At 46.8% G+C, this 18161-nt stretch overlaps 1 protein-coding gene across 1 annotated transcript; it reads left to right on the forward strand.

Moving 5' to 3' along the window:
• The first annotated feature begins 13047 nt into the window (after nt 1–13047).
• Nucleotides 13048–17177, forward strand: LOC149325041 (uncharacterized). Its single transcript, XM_089564174.1, is given in 4 exon segments — nt 13048–13107; nt 14437–14508; nt 16144–16809; nt 16812–17177. Coding segments are annotated over 4 exon segments (1164 nt in total).
• Nucleotides 17178–18161: the final 984 nt, after the last annotated feature.

Genomic DNA, 18161 nt, shown 5'->3' on the forward strand with positions numbered 1-18161 from the left:
TATTGCAGCGTGCTGTTTTCTAAACAAACCAATACTACGCCTAACAAAGCCAAAGCAAAGCGTACGTGAACCTGTGCTGAATTTCGCTGAAAAGAACGCCACCGCTTGAGAACAGATGCATGGGGCTGCTGATAGAGATTTGATGCAACAACTCAGCAATGTATTCGAAGGAATCGGGACGGATAGAAGACGGGGAAAATGAATGGCGGCCTGTTCAATCCGAGGAGGAGGCCGCGTTGCTGCTGAGGGTGATGGCCGTAGAGGATCGCCGTTAATTGTAAATACCGTATATGGAAAAACAACAGAAAAGCACTCGAAGTCGACATGTCGAGAAGGAATGATAATAACGTGGTGTTTACCATGCTGAAGTCGAGTGCCAATCAGTATCCAGGTTTTGTAGTTGGCCCTGGCTCAAAATCGATATCGCAATGCACCCAAAAATTTGTCAGTTAGCCCAGCCCGAAAATTTCTCAGTCGGTCCACATCGAACATATAGCAGTTGGCCCACCCTCAAATTTTGGCACTTGGCTCATCTGACATGGGTGAACTGGCAGAGTGGGTGGATTTCCAGTTTTTGTGCGAAAATGTGGTGTGATGTAAAAAGAGCGGTAAAATAGTGCTTTCAGCGCCTTGGTGGAGTGGTGTAAATCTGGTGGGAAAATCTCGGCTCAAGTTGTTCTTGGCTGCAAACGATGGTATATATGTGGAGGTGAGGCGCCGAGCCATCGGTCTAGTGTATCTCACCGTTAGCAAGGCCGCAAGTCGGTGTCTTTTTCAAGTGGTTCTTTGTGTACACAAAATAGTGACTGCGAAGGGCACAAAATTGAATAGCTGGAAAGACATCGGATACGCAATGTAGACGGCAAAATCAACAATCGTCTTTTCTTGGGCTAGTTGGTTTTTCATGCTGCAGGTGTTAGCAGCGCACAGTTCGACGCCGTAAAAGTCTTCAGATGTGTAGATGATTATTTAATTGTTTTTGATGATAGCAATTATTCTTTTAAAGTATGTTTCTTTCAACTCCTGTTCATCTGAAACTGTTAATGTATCATCCGGTGTACCGCAAGGATCCGTGCTCGGGCCACTGTTGTTCTTATTATACATTAATGATTTGCCAGAAAATATTATTTCTAAAATTCGGTTGTATGCCGACGATTGTGTCATATACAGTTCAATTAACACCCCTGAGGATCACGCGCAACTAAATCAGTCATTCGTGTCATTCTGCTCATGGTGTGAAACATGGCAAATGCAAATAAACTTCCGTAAATCTGTATACATGTCATTCTGTAATCGCACAATACCATCTTCTTACACCTACTCATTCAAAGATAACTCTCTGAATCAAGTGTCCGACAACCAATATTTAGGTCTTCTTTTTTCTTCTAACTTGTCCTGGTCAAAGCATATTAACACAATATCCAATAATGCAATGCGGAGGCTCGGTTATCTAAAACGTACACTAAGTGTTGCCCCACAAGAAACTAAACTGGTAACATACAAAGCTTTAATTCGTCCACTTTTGGAGTATGGGTCAATAATCTGGAATCCTCATAAACAGTCCGATATCAGTAAGCTGGAATCCGTCCAAAGGAAAGCAGTACGGTTTATTTGCCGACGGTATGACAGACATTTTTCACCTTCATCCACTCTTCCTGCCATAGGCCTTTCCCTCCTTTGTACCCGCCACGACAACGAGTGTTTAAAATATTTTCATGGTATTGTTAATTCATCCCGCTTTGCTTCACTGTCTGAGTATTTGCATTTTTCAGCATCTTCATCTACAAGGAGCTACCACCCATTGAATGTAACACCCATTCACGCGCGCACTGATATGTACAAATTTAGTTTTTTTTCCTCGTGTTATCGAACGATGGAATTCTTTACCCGGTGATATACGCTCCCTGGAACCAAACCTATTTTTCAATGTTGTTGCAAATCTGTGATTAGTCTGTTCCATTTCTGTTCTGTATTTTAATGGTGTTCACTTCTGAATATGTTGTCCCTCTCTGCTTTTTTTTTGTTCCCCCCACTCCTGCAATAGCCCCATCGGGGCTGCAGTATATGTAAATAAATAAATAAATAAATAAATAAATAAATAAATATAAGGCAAGCAGTGTTAGGGTTTCAGAGATTGTTCGAACCACTCCAGTTAAGGCATGAGCTGCCGACTAGCGACACAATCCGGTTCCTAGATTGAAGTATCACATGTATGAGAGATCATATCTGCTGGACATACGATCCACAAGGCAAAAAAAGTGTCGTCCCGTTCAACTCGGCACATTCCAAACTAGTAAAACGTTCCATTATTAACCTGTGTTTGACAAATGCTTTGCACAAATCCTGTTCACATACCATGGAGCGCAGTTTTTATCAACAGATTGCAAGGTTGAAAGAAAGTGCTTATCTGGAGCAGATCATCATCTCGGTAGCTGAACTAATCTACAGGGAAGTGAAAAGTAAAAGCAAGGGAGGTGCGCTAGCCTAGGCTGAGTGAACAGGAACGAAACCAGGTTGTAGTACCCTATTTGCACAGCGTCTCCCACAATTTGAAACGGATAGGCAGAAAAGTGAAGTTGAGAGTGCTGTTTTCAGCCACGGAAAAGCTTCCAAAGCTTTGTAAGCTTCCTCAGACGTGTTTTACACCACGTGTGCAGTGCTCCAAAAAGCACCAGACTTCGTTGGTACCTTGTACTAAAAGTGTTGTGTATCAGATTCCGTTAAGCTGCGGGAAAGTTTATATAGGACAAACGGGCCGATGCCTTAACGACCGACTCCGAGAACACAGCAAAAAATATGTCAATCTGCGCAAGAGAAACATACGAGAAGGAAATCTCGCTCTGCACTGCAGCGAGTACAATAAGTGCATACCACGGTTCCAGGAAACTGCGATTTTAAGTAGAAGCAGCGATCAGACCACGAGAAAGATTATCGAGGCAAACGCCATCGAACAGAAAGGGGACATGTGCGTCAGCTCTGCGTCCATAGTGCTCCTGGATAAAGAACTTGGATTCTGGAAGGCCGCAGGCGCGCACCCGTAAAGTTCCACACTCTTTAACGGGTGGGATATAATGGGGTTTATGCTGTTTTAGTTAATGCGTTTTTAAGCTGTTTCAGTCCTGTCTTTGTCATTTTTATTTTTATTTACTTTTTGACAACGAGAGCCCATATACAGCTTCACCCTGCGTTTGCATTTTGGTATCAAAAATCTTTTGACAGGGTTTTCCTTTGTTGGTTCTTCACCGTTGTTGATCATGACACCCTTTAGATGGTTTTAATCGGCACGTGTCTTAAGAAAAAAGATGGGGTTGCACACATCTAACCCGTTTTATCTGATTGACCTCTCATGTCTTCTAAGGATTCCTCAGTGTTTTCAATCACGTTCTTTATCAGGGTTTATCTAGAGTATCAGCGATGTTGGATGGCACATGTAGTAGGACGTCTTGACATCTTCTGAGTGACATGAAAAAAATTATTTGTATAAAAGTCGCTTATTTTTCCAATAAAGCTGAGTTGAACGTCAGCGCTGTGTTTCGTTCCCTTTTCTTTCCGTCCTTGTTTCGTGTGTGCTGCTAAAACCTACAAAATCAACAACATGCATACTCTCTCATATCTTACTCTGAGGAATTGTTAAGAATTCCTTTAAATTTTTGTTGTGTGGGTGTTAGCCCGTGCAACAAAAAACACCTCGATGTGTTCATTATCTGCCTGCTTTTCTTATTCAATCTCTCTTCTTGGTGATGATGCTTAATTCATGAAGAAAATGCTTTTTTCCTTCCTCAAACAGCTTAGCAAAGTGAGATAATGTTATCGCCAGTATGCGCCTACCAGGAAATAAAAAAATCGTCCACTTTAAAGCTGCCGTCTGAAACACAGTCGGGCATAAGTCAAGGCGAATTGCCCCCCAAGTTTATAGATCAGTGCGAATACTTTTTGTCGTCGCTAGTATGATGCATAAAGGTATGCTTTCTGCACTTTCTCTTAGCATGCTGGGAAAGACAAACTATTAAAGGTAGACTTGATACGTCTAAGAACGGCATTTGGTTGCTAGCAGTACACAGTAGGTGCTTATGTAACGGCCAGTTCGTTTCATAATAGGGCGAGGTTGGAAGATCGTGTTTTCTCTCTTCACTTTTGTGAGTTACAGCGCCGACAAAATGGAGAGAGGGAGCAGACAGGAGTGGTGCTAGCTGCCACCCATTAGAGAGAAACAGAAAAAATATACGCTTTCTTCACAGCCAGGAGAGCTTGTGCCACAGAAAAAGACCTACTGATACCATATTCGCATGAGTCTAGATATTTAGTTCACAGTGATGAATGCATACACGGGGGGTGCTCTCGAACGAGTCTTGGGCTTTGTAGTGTGAGTACGGATGCATTTATTCTACCGTTGAACAACAGTTACAACAAAGGGCTTGAAATACAGACGGCGGCGTCTCCGCTCGCGGCCGAAGGCTCTCTCCCCGCCTCGGCACTCCGAGAGGGAACGCACGGAGCCAGTCAGGGTTGCCAGGCCACTTATGAGTTTGGCTGTTCCAGGCGGCGAGTGGCTTGCACCTCACATCCCACCCCGCCTGCAAGTCCAAGTCCTCTTGGACAGGAACATTAGTCTACTAAGGCAAAGTCGTAGTCAAGCAGTCGCTTGGGTGGTGCACGGTGACGCTGAGGTCGCTGACTCGCTGAAGCAGTTGGCTGATCCGGCTCATTGGTCATAGGTGGCATTTGTTCGGCATTGTCTTCATCAGGACTCGGAATAGGTTGCACGGCTTCGCATGTGGGCTCCACTAGCACTGGGTCAAAGTACGGAGGGTGGTACAGTTTCATTTGACTTATGTGCACTGTACGCGCATCTGGTGAGGGTGTGGCGGAGTTCGTTATGCGCCGAACGTCGTAGGTGACGGGCGTCTTTTTCCGTGTCACCTGGTAGAGTCCCTTGAACTTTGGCGCGAGCTTTTCAGTTCCGCCAAGTACTGACTCTTGTCTTCGCACCCAGACAAAGTCTCCGACGTCAAATGAGGCGCTGCGGTGGGTGCGGTCGTAGATTCTCTTGCGGTTCCTTTGAGCTTCCTGGGAGTTACTCGCAGCCTCGCTGCGAAGGTCTGGCAAGTTCATAAGCCTGTCACGAATGTCGGCGGCTTGCGTTGTGCGGACTTTCTGATATGGGAGTTTCGGCAAAAATCCAAACAGAAGCTCGAATGGCGAAAATCCTGCACTTCTGTGGCGGGTTACATTGACAGCGAAAGCTGCTTCATCGAGTTTGGAGACCCACAGTACCTGATCATTGTTGCACAGTTTTCGGAGGACGGTCACAAGTGGGGCATTGACACGTTCCACCAGTCCGTTGCTAGCTGCCCTGTAAGCTACTGCGAAGTGTATGTTCACACCATGCATATGCATGAAGTTCTTGAACAGGTGTGATTCAAATGACTTGGCATGGTCACACAAACAATGGTCAGGAGCACCGAACCTGTAAAACACTGAGTGGAGATGTTTCAAGGCGTCTTTTGCAGAGGTTGTAGGCACAGCAGCTGGAACAATATATCTCGTTGAAAAGTCAATGACATTAAGTATATATTTGTCCTCTGCTGGGGTCATTGTGATATGATCTAAGGCTATTGCACTGAATGGAAGTTCTGTTGTCGGCATAAAACACATGGGACCAACTGACCGTGTGGTAGGCGGTTGACACTTGACATAATTGGCAAGCCTGAACATAGTCCCGTGTTGTGGCTGCCATGCGCGGTGACCAATACCGCTCATGCAGTTTCGCCAACGTACGTGAGGCGTCCATGTAACCACTGGCATCGTGTACGAGCTCGGGAACCTGCTGCTGCATCTTGGCGGGAACGACAATGGTTTGTAGCTCCGGGGACACAACCTTGCACAGAATGTTATCAATAACGACAAAGTCCTGGGTGTCTTCCCCTGAAGTAAGCCTGACACGAATGGCCTTGCAAGTTTCATCATCTGCCTGCATGGCAGCAAGAGTAGCTGTGTGGGGGACCGTAGCACAGGAGTACCGCGATAGCATGTCGGCCACGCAGTTCTGGCGTCCTGCTCTGTGTTCGACCGAAAAGTCAAACTCGGACAGGTCGAGCAGTATTCTAGTGAAGCGCCGTGAAGGCTTGAAGTTAGTTGTCAGGCAGGCTACTGACCAATTGTCGGTCAATAAATGAAACCGGCGGCCCAGCAAATAGTGTCGAAACTTCTCAGTAATGGCCCAGTGTACTGCCAAAGCCTCCCAAACGTTGCTGTGAAGTTTCCTTTCAGGCTCACTGAGTGACCTACTTGCGTATTCAATCACCACATCCTTGTCGTCTTGGCGCTGCGTGAGTATCGCTCCGAGGGCTGTTGCTGATGCGTCTGTGGTGACTGTTGTAGGTGCCTCATTGTGGAAGTGTCCCAGTATAGGTGCTGTTGTAAGTGCAGAGCGAAGGGCTTCAAAGGCTTGTTGACACTCAACTGTCCACTCGAAGTCAGCCTTTCGGATGGCAGCTTGCAGAGGTGCGGCAACTTTCTAGAAGTGCGGGATGAAGCGCCTGTAAAAGTTAGCTGTCTGAAGCCAAGATAACAGGTGCTCTGACGAGCGTGGCGTGGGCATGCACATGATTGCGGCAATCTTTGATGGGTCTGGCTGTTTCCCTTGTTCCGAGATCATAAATCCCAGAAACTTCACACTGGGGACAGCAAACTTGCATTTGTTCAAAGAAACTTTGAAGCCGGCTTGTAGAAGGAGAGTGAGGGTCTCGTCTAGGAGATCGAGAAACTCTGGAAAGTTATCACCGAACACGATGATGTCAAGATATGTGCGTACACCACATCTTGACTGTCGGGCTTTGAGTCGAAAAAATATTTGGTGCATCGCTTTCTGGAAGGTAGCTGGTGCATTTTTCAACCCAAATGGCATTCTTGTCCACTTGAAAGTTCCCTGGTGCGTGATTAAGGTGGTTTTTTCTTGGTCTTCATCTTTTACTTTAATCTGCCAATAAGCGCAGCAGAGGTCAAGGATTGCAAAGAGAGAACTTCCTGCAAGGTCATCAAAAATGTCATCGGCGCGAGGCAGAGGTTGGAGCACATTTATGGTCATCTGTTAAGAGGTATGTAGTTAACACATAGCCTCTTTTTGTCTTTTTGCGTCACGACAATGGCAGGAAATTCCCAAGGTCCAGATGAAGGACGGATGATGTCATTTTGAAGAAGAGATGCTGTTTGGGTTTCGAGGAACTTCCGATCACTGGCTGTGTAGCGGTATGGTTGCCGTCCATAAGGTTTTGCATCCGGCAGTAAGTTGATCTCGTGCTCGATGCCTTCATAAAGGCCAATGTCATCAGGACTGGTAGCGAAGAGACGTGAGTGGCGGTGCACTATTTGCTTCACTGCTTTCTGTTCTTCGGGCTTGAGTTGGGTCCCGATGATGATATCAGGGAAACTGTTGGGCGTGGATGAACATGGCTCAGAAGGAAATACGCTGCATGAGGCTGGCTGGGCTGGGCTCTTGTAGTCTGCTGGCTGAGTTTGAGACTGGGCTGCCTTGTTGAGCTTGCTCCACACGGGCTCGTGTTCGTCTGCTTCAAAATCCACTTGTAGGGGTTCGCTGGTGATATGCGGTGGGTCAAAGCGAGACAAAGTTGATGTTTTAAGTATCACTGCATTGGACATACGCGGTAACAGTTCCTCTTTGCACAGCACGACAGTGTTTGTAGAGGGCTGGTAGATAACAGGAAGGTGTGGCGGTCTGAAATGAAGTTCCGCTTGAGCAGCATAAAACCAGTCCTCTCCCAGAATAAGGGGAAGGGCATTTCTCTGAAGGACTGCGGCTTCCACAATTGCAGAGAGGGGACCTACGCTGATTTGCAAGAAGACAGATCCCTGAGGCGCGACGGAGGCTCCTCCTAAGACGAGAAGGGGTGGCTTTGTCCATGGCTCTAGGTTTTCAGCTAGGCTGGCAGCGAGGATAGTGATGTTCGAACAACTGTCTGGGAAGGCATTGATTTCTCCAAGGCCCTTGACGTGAGCAGTGATAACCGCACACCTGAGCATGGATCCAAGCAAAGGGTCCTCAGTGCGGCCAACACATGCTGTTGGCGCTTTAGGGATTGTTTGCGTCTTGTCTCGGGAGGGCTGTCCTTTCTCAGTGCAGTTGCTAGCCAGATGGCCCTTTTTCTTGCAGCTATAACATACTGCTTCGCTTAGGTCTTGCCCTCGTCTGTAGGCAGGTGCACCATACTTGGAAGAGATTGCCTCGTACCGATGTTCTTGGTCAGCAGGTGGCAGGTTGGATATTCTTGAGGGTGGCAGCCTTCCACGGTTTGGTTGCTGGTAGGTGCTATTTATAGGTCGGGAAGGCTGGCGGATGTCTGCAGTGCTCTCGGTCGTAGCTGTAGCACTGGAGGTGATAGGATGCGGCTGTCGACTTGAAATTGGCGCGGATGGCTTTGTCAGTCTAGTCATGCGGGAGTGGTCCATGGCACGATCAACTGCTGAAGCGATGCTGAAGAAATCCTGGACAGTCTTCGGGCGTTGAACGACGATCGCTGTAGCCACTTGCTCATCACGGATGTCCTGAATTAAATATTCGATGCGCTCTTTGTCAGTCAATGAATGCGGGCACCTTCCAATTATCTTGAGCTTGGCGAGAGTATAGGTAACCAGGCTCTCACCGGGGCTTTGCTCACGCGCACCGACAAGTTCCTGCCACTGTATAAGCGACAGTCGCTCGCCGAACTGCGCTATAAGCGCTTCCTTCCACTCTGACCAAGTTTTTAGCTGGTGGCCAGTGATTTCCTTCTAGTTAGCGGCTGGGCCACGAAGTTTTTAGAGGGCGATGGCTAGCAGGGTAGCGGGTTCCCAAGAAGCAAGCTGTTGGGTGCGCTCGAGATCGTCTATCCATCGGGTTACGGATAACCCTCCGTCGCCACTGAACGTCGGAAGCGTTGATGACAAGTCCGGCAAAGTTGTTACGTGCACTGCTCTCGTAGAGGCTTGTGACAGTGACAAAGCTAGTTGATTTTGAAGGTAGGCGGTCAAAATCTGCATATTCTGTACGGGGTCGGCGCTGAACACTGGCATAGGTTGGAAAAACTGGTCACCTTGAGTTGGAGCGGGCTGCGTCTCGGTGACTGATACAGTTGTTTCCGGTAGCAGGACTCGTTTTGCGGCAGTGTCAGCAAGGATGCGAGAAATAAGTTCGTCCTTGGAACCAGTATTGTCCAAATTGCGTTGCGATAGTTCATCTCGCAAGAATTGCGCTGTAAAACCAGCGAGGTCCGAGGCGGTGGCTTCCTCCTAGTTTATGAGCGGCATGGCGGCGGCGGTGAGACGGGCGTTGGGCTTCGGCTGCTGGTGCTCGACACACGTTGACTCTGGCTTTCGGTGAAGTGGCTTGCGGCTTCGAATGGTCGGGCTACACCGAGGTTCGGGACGTCGACTGCGCCATATGTGAGCACGGATGCATTTATTCTACCGTTGAACAACAGTTACAACAAAGGGCTTGGAATATAGACGGCGGCGTCTCCGCTCGCGGCCGAAGGCTCTCTCCCCGCCTCGGCACTCCGAGAGGGAACGCACGGAGCCAGTCAGGGTTGCCAGGCCACTTATGAGTTTGGCTGTTCCAGACGGCGAGTGGCTTGCACCTCACAGTAGTTATGAAGCGCTTCAATGATCTCCCTTGTTAACTCATCTTTGTGCTTATCAGGACCCTGGTTTCTTTAAAATTGAGGACGCACAGTTTTTTAGAAGGATTAGGCTGGTTGTTACGCGGATAATTCTCGTAATTCAAAGCGAGATTTCAGGATGGAGCCTCTTTCCAAATAGTGTTGTGGTCGCATTGGCGGGTGCTCAAGCACCTTCTTGTTTTACCTACGTACACCTTCCCGCAGGTGAAAGGCACTGCATACATAAATCCTCCAGCAGAATGCAAAAATATTAAGCCACGATTTATCTGTCACCTTTTTTGCTTTCCTGCCCAGGCAGCACAACACCATTGGCCGAATGTTGGGAAAGTGTTGGCAAAAGCTGCCACGAACATCGGTCCTACATTGGCATTTGGGCCGAGCGCTACCATTTTGCACATTGGCCCTACTTTCATGCCAACTTAGGGCCAACGTTCGGCCGATCGAGCGGCCAACGCAGGCCCGGCGTTCGTTCTGCAGCATGGGCCAGTAAAGGTCTCTTACTGGAATCCAACTTTCCAATAATGGTATCCAGCTTTCGAGCACTGAAATCCTGCTTTCGAAAATTGGCACAAGCAATTAACGCACTCGCTAAAGACCGGCACTGTGGATGTATGTACCATTCTACCTAGGAAATATTCATAAATCACGGTGCCATAGAATTCCAGAAAAAAGACCCATTTATTGCTTTTAGTTACAAGAATCACGCTTCCAGCGCACACAGGATTTCTTGCGATACCACCAGCCACCCTGGGGAGTAAAGAAAGGAGGCCCAAGAGCATGGCGGCAGAGGATGTGGGAAATTAATTTATTTTCATGTTTGGTGCGTGCCGATCAGGTTGAACAACGCAGCTCGGCAAGCTGCTGTGGCACAGCTAACACATCCGTAAAGGGCTCAACGGAGCTGTCCTCCAGTGAACTGATCAGTCATATCCGAAGTAATCCTTGCAGTCCACTTGCAAGATCGCAGTTGGAGTGCATTGAAACAAATTCCTCGTCCAGCTCTTGCCCGATGGCCTCACGAAGCGCCAAGCCTGCAAAGAGATGCATGATGTCATGGTAAGTTTAATTATAGCCATCATAGAACAAAAGCAAAAATGATTAAATAACACCGAATTTTGTGAAACAGTCTGCGTGAAGACAGTAGCAAGAGATTTTGCAGGAGAATTTCTCATTTATGCTACAGAACTAACACTACATTAGTTGCACGAAGTGAAATTTAATTTACTATTCTTGCCTTGTACCAAATGGGTCATTTTAGTTTAATGCGTCTTGTCGCACTTCCAATAAATAAATTCAATGCGAGATAAGCAATTTAATGTGATATTGAAAACAGATTAATGAATTATTTTGTTTTATTACCATAACTCGTATCTCTAAATTGCGAGCTAATTTTTTATTCAAGTAAATATGCACAGGGTGTAGCGTCTCTTCCACATGGACGTCAAAACAACATTTTAGATCAGTTGTTTTTAATGGGGTTAAAAACACGGCTTGCAATTTTTTGCGAAATACGCTGAACGCAAGAAACTCGGGGCACCTTAGTCGCTTCACATGCATGCTATAATTGGATTTGAAATTGCGACTTGAAAACCACACAAAAACACTCGTCTAATAGTCCATAGGAGTGCCCTTTTTTCATTGCGACACAACTTGGACAAACGCTTTAACCAGAAGTTACGTATTTGTTATTGCGCCTGCAAGTGTAGAAGGCAAAAAGAAACACTACAGAAGTATTACAAATATTCTTACTAACTGGTCTGCAATGGAAAATTAATTAAGCCTTTCTGATTCCTGTCGTACATAAGCGGTAAAGGACATATTCCCGAATGCATCCCATCTCAGGTCATATGAATTCAAACCCGCTGTTAGTCAAAGTAGTGAATCTTTTGTGAGTTCATCTCACCAAAGACGAATAATTAAGTTCTCTCCATTCGGCCACATTTCCAGAGCGCACGACGTCAAGCAAGCCATTTCGCAGTGAGAGTGGGTAGACAGAACTCGTCCTCGTGCTTTGGCTCGCTCTCTTTTCCTGCCAAAAAATAGACTCATGTAGTCAAATCAACATTTACTCCCAAAACCACTTTTACTTTCAGACGTATATCAAGATAAAAGAGTTTTAGTACTTACAAATGAGATCTTGCAGGTGGCACGAACAGCGTCGGAGCTCTCCTAATATATGAGTGTGGCTTTTTGCTTGCACAGACTTTGAACGGTAATAGCTCCAGAGTGGACGCATTTTCGTCGCGTTGGTTGTGCACGTGGTTGGGCTCCGCCGTGCCAGCCAAGGCAATACCGTCGAGTCAAAGATGTCTTATTATGATGCCTCGCGCGGTTCCAAAATGAGCAGGGGAGACGATGGTGCGTGCGTGCGTGCGTGCGTGCGTGCGTGCGTGCGCGGGAGGAGGTGTTGGCTTAAGGGGAGAGAGTCATTACCTTTTATAGAGGTTTTGTGGTTACGAGAAAAATCTTCGAGCTGAAAGGTGGAGAAAGGGAGATCGTGGAAGAATGCACGAAAGGCGAAGCGCGTAGCTGCGCGCGAGGAAAAACCGCTTCGATAAAGTGACAATCAAAAAGAAAAAAATAGCGCTTCGCGGGGTGTGGGGTTAGCTCGCTACCTGGAAAAGAGCGCGTCCAGGAGAACAGGTGGGGAGAGATTGGACTTGAAAGAGAGAGGGAACGGGGCCAAAACACGTGAAAAGGGTTTGGAATTTTTGGAGAATGAGTCACATGGCCACAGGCAGTACGGAAAGAAATTTTACAAGAAACAAGTGGATGGGAAACACGGAAGCGTCAAAGTATTGTTACAAATCCGCAGCGAAAGCCTGAAAACTTTGAAGTGAAAAACTTGGAGCTTCATGATGGATTTCGCCAAAACGAATTCAGACACTCGCGTATTTTGCGGGGCCGTATGATGTGTCTTCTGTTAGTTTAAGATAGTTTAAGATGTTACCACATAATAACAAAAACCTAAAGCAAAAAAATATTCAAGCAGAATGCGCGCTCTTTCATACTTTCATGTACCGTACATGCGCCAAACAAACTAGGTTAACATGCGTCTAACGCCATTTGTCAGTCGATTTATTCGCTGGTCGTCATAGAATCCTCAAATGGGCCTTTTTCCAGTCGAGATTACTAGCCTCGCTCCCAGCAGTCCCTAGGCCTCGTCCACCATTTTGGAGGGCAGAGCGTACGCGCGGACGGCTAGCACTGCGTTCCTCAGTCTCCGGCCGAACAATGACCAACACTTGTGCGGCTGTAGGCTGCACTAACCGTCGCGGGAAGGAAGGTGTGAGGTTTTTTCGCTTTCCTTCGGAGCGGTACTACTCGCAGCGCAGGAAGAGACGGGTCGTCGCTGTGCGTCGGGTTTCCCCCGATGGCTCACCATGGGAGCCGTCAGAACATGACCGCATCTGCAGCGATCATTTCTATACAGGTGTGTAAAAACTTCTTCAGAATGGGTTGCTGCTTTCTAACGCTTCTCGTATTTTCGCGCAGCCAGTTAAAATATCACAGACTGCGTCTGAGTTAGGCTAGACTACGATATTTTCTCGGCACATACAGGGTGGTCCAAAATATGTGCGAACACGGCTCAGCGTGGCCGCGCTCCGAGGCGAGCATCGAAGCTACGCGGCGCAGGCGCACACGGGGCCCGGAGGCGGTGCTTCGTGTCATCGTCTGCTCCGCGTCGCCGTCTGCAGCCACACCAGAAGCCCTGACGCGCCGCGGAGCGCGGGCACGCTGAGCCGTGTTCGCACATATTTTGGACCACCCTGTACATGACGGCGCTCAAGCGTTGCACTTCGCGCCGAGAAAACGGCGTTTGACGATCCACGCCGATGCTGTATTAGGCTTTTTTGACATTATTCTAGTTTTTGCTTTTCGCGTGTTCTGGACATGTAGCCCTTGTGACCAACAATAAATGCTGCTTGTTTTCAAGGAAGCCAGTCCGATCACTTTCCCACCCAGACTACGTGCCATCCATCTTCACGCATCGGCCTGCCCGTGAAGGCATCTTTCGCAGGCACCAGCGTGCCGCGGAAAGGCGAGGTATTTCCACCGTCTGTCCTCAACCGTTTATTACATGCATGCCGGTGCTGCGCACGGTAGCCTGTTTATTGCAGTTGGATAAATTCCCGTCAATCTGACTGCTATCTTATTTGCCAGGCGCTCCTCGACGAGACGAACCAGCGGCGGGTATGATCGCGCACGACGGAGCAGGTAATGAGCTTTTGCTGAATATTGTTTAGAAATAGGTGAAACGTTGCGTAATATGCACCTCATCAGAAATTGAAAATCACTGTCACATTAAGCCATTTTACTACATATGAACTTATTATAATAAGTCTCCAAACCTTTAGATACTATAGGCACATAAGAAACTAGTTTTGCATTTGTTTTGTACAAATTAATTATTAGCACTGCTTTACAGGTTCCAACAGCACATCACTTGTGAACGGCCAAGGTTCTGATGACGAGTGTGGTATTAATTTGCCACTTCCAGGTAAAAAATTTAGTACAAATGTCACTTTACTGTGATGTAATCATGATCACTTCATACCTGAAAAGCCTAAGAAACATTCTGTAGTTTAGTTACATTATTCACTAGTGCTGCAAAGTACCCCTAATAGTCAAAACCACATATTTTGAACTAATATGCACACTTTTGTGTTTCGAATATTAGTGTGCACATATTCTTTTTCCGGAAACAGCTGGTTCGCATTCCATTCTAGAGCTAACATTGTCTGCACTGTGGACTTTTCAGAAACCTTGGACGTTCCAAATGTCGGGGCAGCACCTGCTTCAGGAGATCATGCTGCCGGGGCTGCAGACCGTTGTAAGACACACTGCGAATGAAGTCGTGCCATGTGATCATCATTTTCAACACCTAACGATTCTTCTTTTTTCTCTCCAGGCACACATGGCATGCGCTCCGCTACAGAAATAGGTGAGTTGTTTGTCTTTTCTAGTGGTAAACTTGCAACTCAATATTACACAATGAAACAGTTAGACCTGGTGCAAGACTTCAACTTTTTGGTCATCAACGGTACCAACTTAACACTGGATGAGATCACAAAAACAGACTAGGGCCACCTCATAACTAAGGACTGTAAATTTAGGCATTTGACTAAAAATCATGACAAATGCCTAAATGTGGCATTATGGAACTTCCTTGCCTTTTTTCGGGTTCTGTGCAGCATACTGCCATTTTGGCTCATTACTGGAAAAAAATCCTGTCGCAAAGTATGAAAAACCATGTTTTCATTTGATGGATCGACCTCTAGTTCAGCTCTGTGTTACAAGATGTGGTTGTTCAGATTGTATTGTACTGATGGAGGTATTCTGCAAGAAGGCTTGTGCAACGGCAGCTGCTAGCAAGAAACAGTTGGGCCGGTAATGTAATTAATATCCGATAGTGTACTCTTTGTAGACTATAAGGACGGCGTATGTCTTCAGCGGAGAAGTTGTTCATAACTGCAGCAATGCCTTACCTGGGCTCACTCATTGCAACTCATGACCTGCTTGGACTCAACTCATTTCGACTCATGACTCCATCTGTGCTCACTTATTCGGGCTCACTTGCACATTTAAACTCATGGCTCACCCAGGCTCACCTTGACTCATACTCCTATAAGCCCACACATCGGAGAGCTCAGGCGTTTTTACGCCGAACGGCCTGAGTTATGCGCCTAAAATGGCAAATAAGGGGTTAAAAACGCAGCTATGCGATGAGCTCTCAACTGCAGCTAGCCAGTAGGCACGCCCTGCTCAGAGGCCTGCAGTCGCTCGCGGGATGTAAAGATCTAAGGCTGCTGCATGTGTTCGCCAACCAATTAAAAAAACAAGCAAGGGAGAACTAGAGGAACCACTATATAGCAAGCCACAGCTAATATCTGACGAGACCAAGCATGGAGACTAATCACTCATCTTTTAGTAATGTTCTAGGGTGCAGCTTTCACAAAAATTATATATCATCAGTGAAGTTGCTCTACATCATCTCAACCAAAAGTGCAGTCAGTATTATGAGTGCACAGGAAACTCGTGTTCTACCGGACTGAACAGGACTCGGATCACGATCTGAATGTGAGCGCGGACTCACAACTCGGATCATGATTTGAAATGAGCCCGAGTGAGTTTTCCGACCTATGCATTCATTGTTACTAGTAAGGTTGATTCATTGTTTTTGTTAAAACTATCACAAATAGCTCTTATTATTAGACAATTTATGTGCACAGGTGGCAAAATTAAGCAGTGCTAGCCTGTGCCTCAGTCAGATTTTATAATATGCCTTGTTTTTTGTCACAGTAAAACTTTACTTCATCATGTGAGCAGAGTACAGCCTTCAATTGTGCACTTACTCTGCACGACTTTTGATATTTATGACATGTGATCTCTCTCCACGAAGGGTTTGTAAGCTGTGGTGTGTTCTCATTGCTAGACGGTGCCTGTTTTCTTTCTTTTTTCCCCAGAGGCTTCGGTGACATTGGTTCACCTTCCCACAGCTATTGAGGCTGCAGATGTACGCAAAGAACTGGCAGCCACAAAAGCAGCCCTTGCCAAGTCGCAAGGCATGGCTGCATTTTGGGAGCAGCAATACGAGTGTGTGAAAGAAAGGCTGCTGACCACTAGTACACTTCAGCAGCCTAGTGAATGTAAATATTATACGGGGCTGCCTTCATATGAAGTTTTCAAAGGGCTGTACACTGCTCTGAACAGTGCCATGCCTCAGTCATCCAAAGGGCCATCACGCGCACTTGGCAGCATCGATGATTTTTTCATGGTGCTGGTAAGGCTTCGAACAGGGATGCCCGTTAAGGAACTTGTACGCAATTTTGGCATGACCCAATCTTACGTGAGCAAGACCTTTTCTAAGTGGGTGCTGTTTATGCACAAAGCCTTGCGTGCCATTACCCGTGTGCCATCGCTAGCTGAAGTGCAGCAAAATCTTCCGAAACAATTTTTAAACTTTCGGGACACGCGCATGGTTATTGATGGCACCGAGATCAGGTTGCAGACACCGTCATCAGTGGATGCACAGCGCCAAACTTTCTCGCCCTATAAGCATGGCAACACAGTTAAAGTGCTTGTAGGTGCCACAGCAGACGGCTATGTCTGCTTTGTCTCAGATGCTTAGGGTGGGGGTCAATTTCTGACAGGGATTTAGTTCTAAAAAGCAAACTGCTAGATATTTTCAAACCCGGTGGTGCAATAATGATGGATAAAGGATTCCAAATTTTTGACCTTCTGCCTCCCGGGGTAACGGCACATATGCCGCCATTTAATAGGCCCTCATTAGGTCAGATGAACACTGGTGATGTTTCGAAGACCAGAAGCATTGCCAGCGCTCGCGTACACATCGAGCGCGTCATCAGACGGATCAAGGAATTTCATATTTTGGATGGTGGATACCCCATCACAATGACTGACATTATCAATCCAGTACTACAGGCATGTGCTTACCTCAGCAATTTCCAATATCCACTAGTGCAGGAACAGAACAGCTGAAGTAGCAGGTGCTATACGAGCGGGTGGTATGAAAGGTTTAATATATTGACACATGGGCTGTAAGGGACACCGTAGTACAGTGCTTGGAATTAAGGCCACTGGGGGTTCTCTAATATCCACTGACATCGCACAACAGTTGTGGTTTATCATCTAAGCTTTAATGGGCTCCACAAACCTCATAATCTCATCCACCCGCCTCACTCTGTCACCAACTGCTAAGTGGTGGTGGTGATGGATTTTTACGGCACAAGGTAGTTTTCATTGCACAAGGTGGGGTCAAAGACCCATTTCCCAAGCATTTCATCCTAAAGAAGCCGAGCACCAGGCAGGGGAAAGCTTGTACTCATTGTATCACTAGTGGATAGCTGGCGGCTCGGGGGATCGAACCCTGCACCTCTCGCATGCGAGGCGGATGCTCAAACGACTAGGGCACCGCAGCGGTGCTAAGTCAAACTTCTCTGGAAATCCCATCTGTTACCTTGAGGGACCATCAGCTGTCTTCCCTCGCATAACTGTTCTGGTATGACCATTTCTCCATATGTGTGTTGATCACATTTCACACAGTCGAGAAATTCCAGCCCCCATTGTACATAAATGTAGCATTCGGGTTGGTTTATCAGGTTTAACGTCCCAAACCGACTCAGGCTTACCGGTATTGTACGAACAGCATTCAGTGGTAACAACTGCATGAGCACATGGTGTACTGAACCAAAGCATTTCAGATGTGCTTTCTGCACATAGCCAGCACAGATTGTTTTTCTGTCTACACGTATTATGTACTATAAGGGACATACCCTGTGAAAAAAAGAGTGGGGAAACCAAAGCGGACATCCCTGTTCTTAGCCGGGGGTCAGAGACCTCATTTGGGAAGTCTCACTCGTATGCCCTTATGTGTCGCAGTGAAATGAGACTGTCAGCAAGCATGGCGCAAGTGTGTCGGTCGCCTTTCATACGGCCTTGAGATTCTTGGGCACACAGCACATA

The sequence above is a fragment of the Amblyomma mixtum genome, chromosome 10 (genome assembly GCF_055824585.1).
Source record: "Amblyomma mixtum isolate Tamu chromosome 10, ASM5582458v1, whole genome shotgun sequence".
Classification (NCBI taxonomy): domain Eukaryota; kingdom Metazoa; phylum Arthropoda; class Arachnida; order Ixodida; family Ixodidae; genus Amblyomma; species Amblyomma mixtum.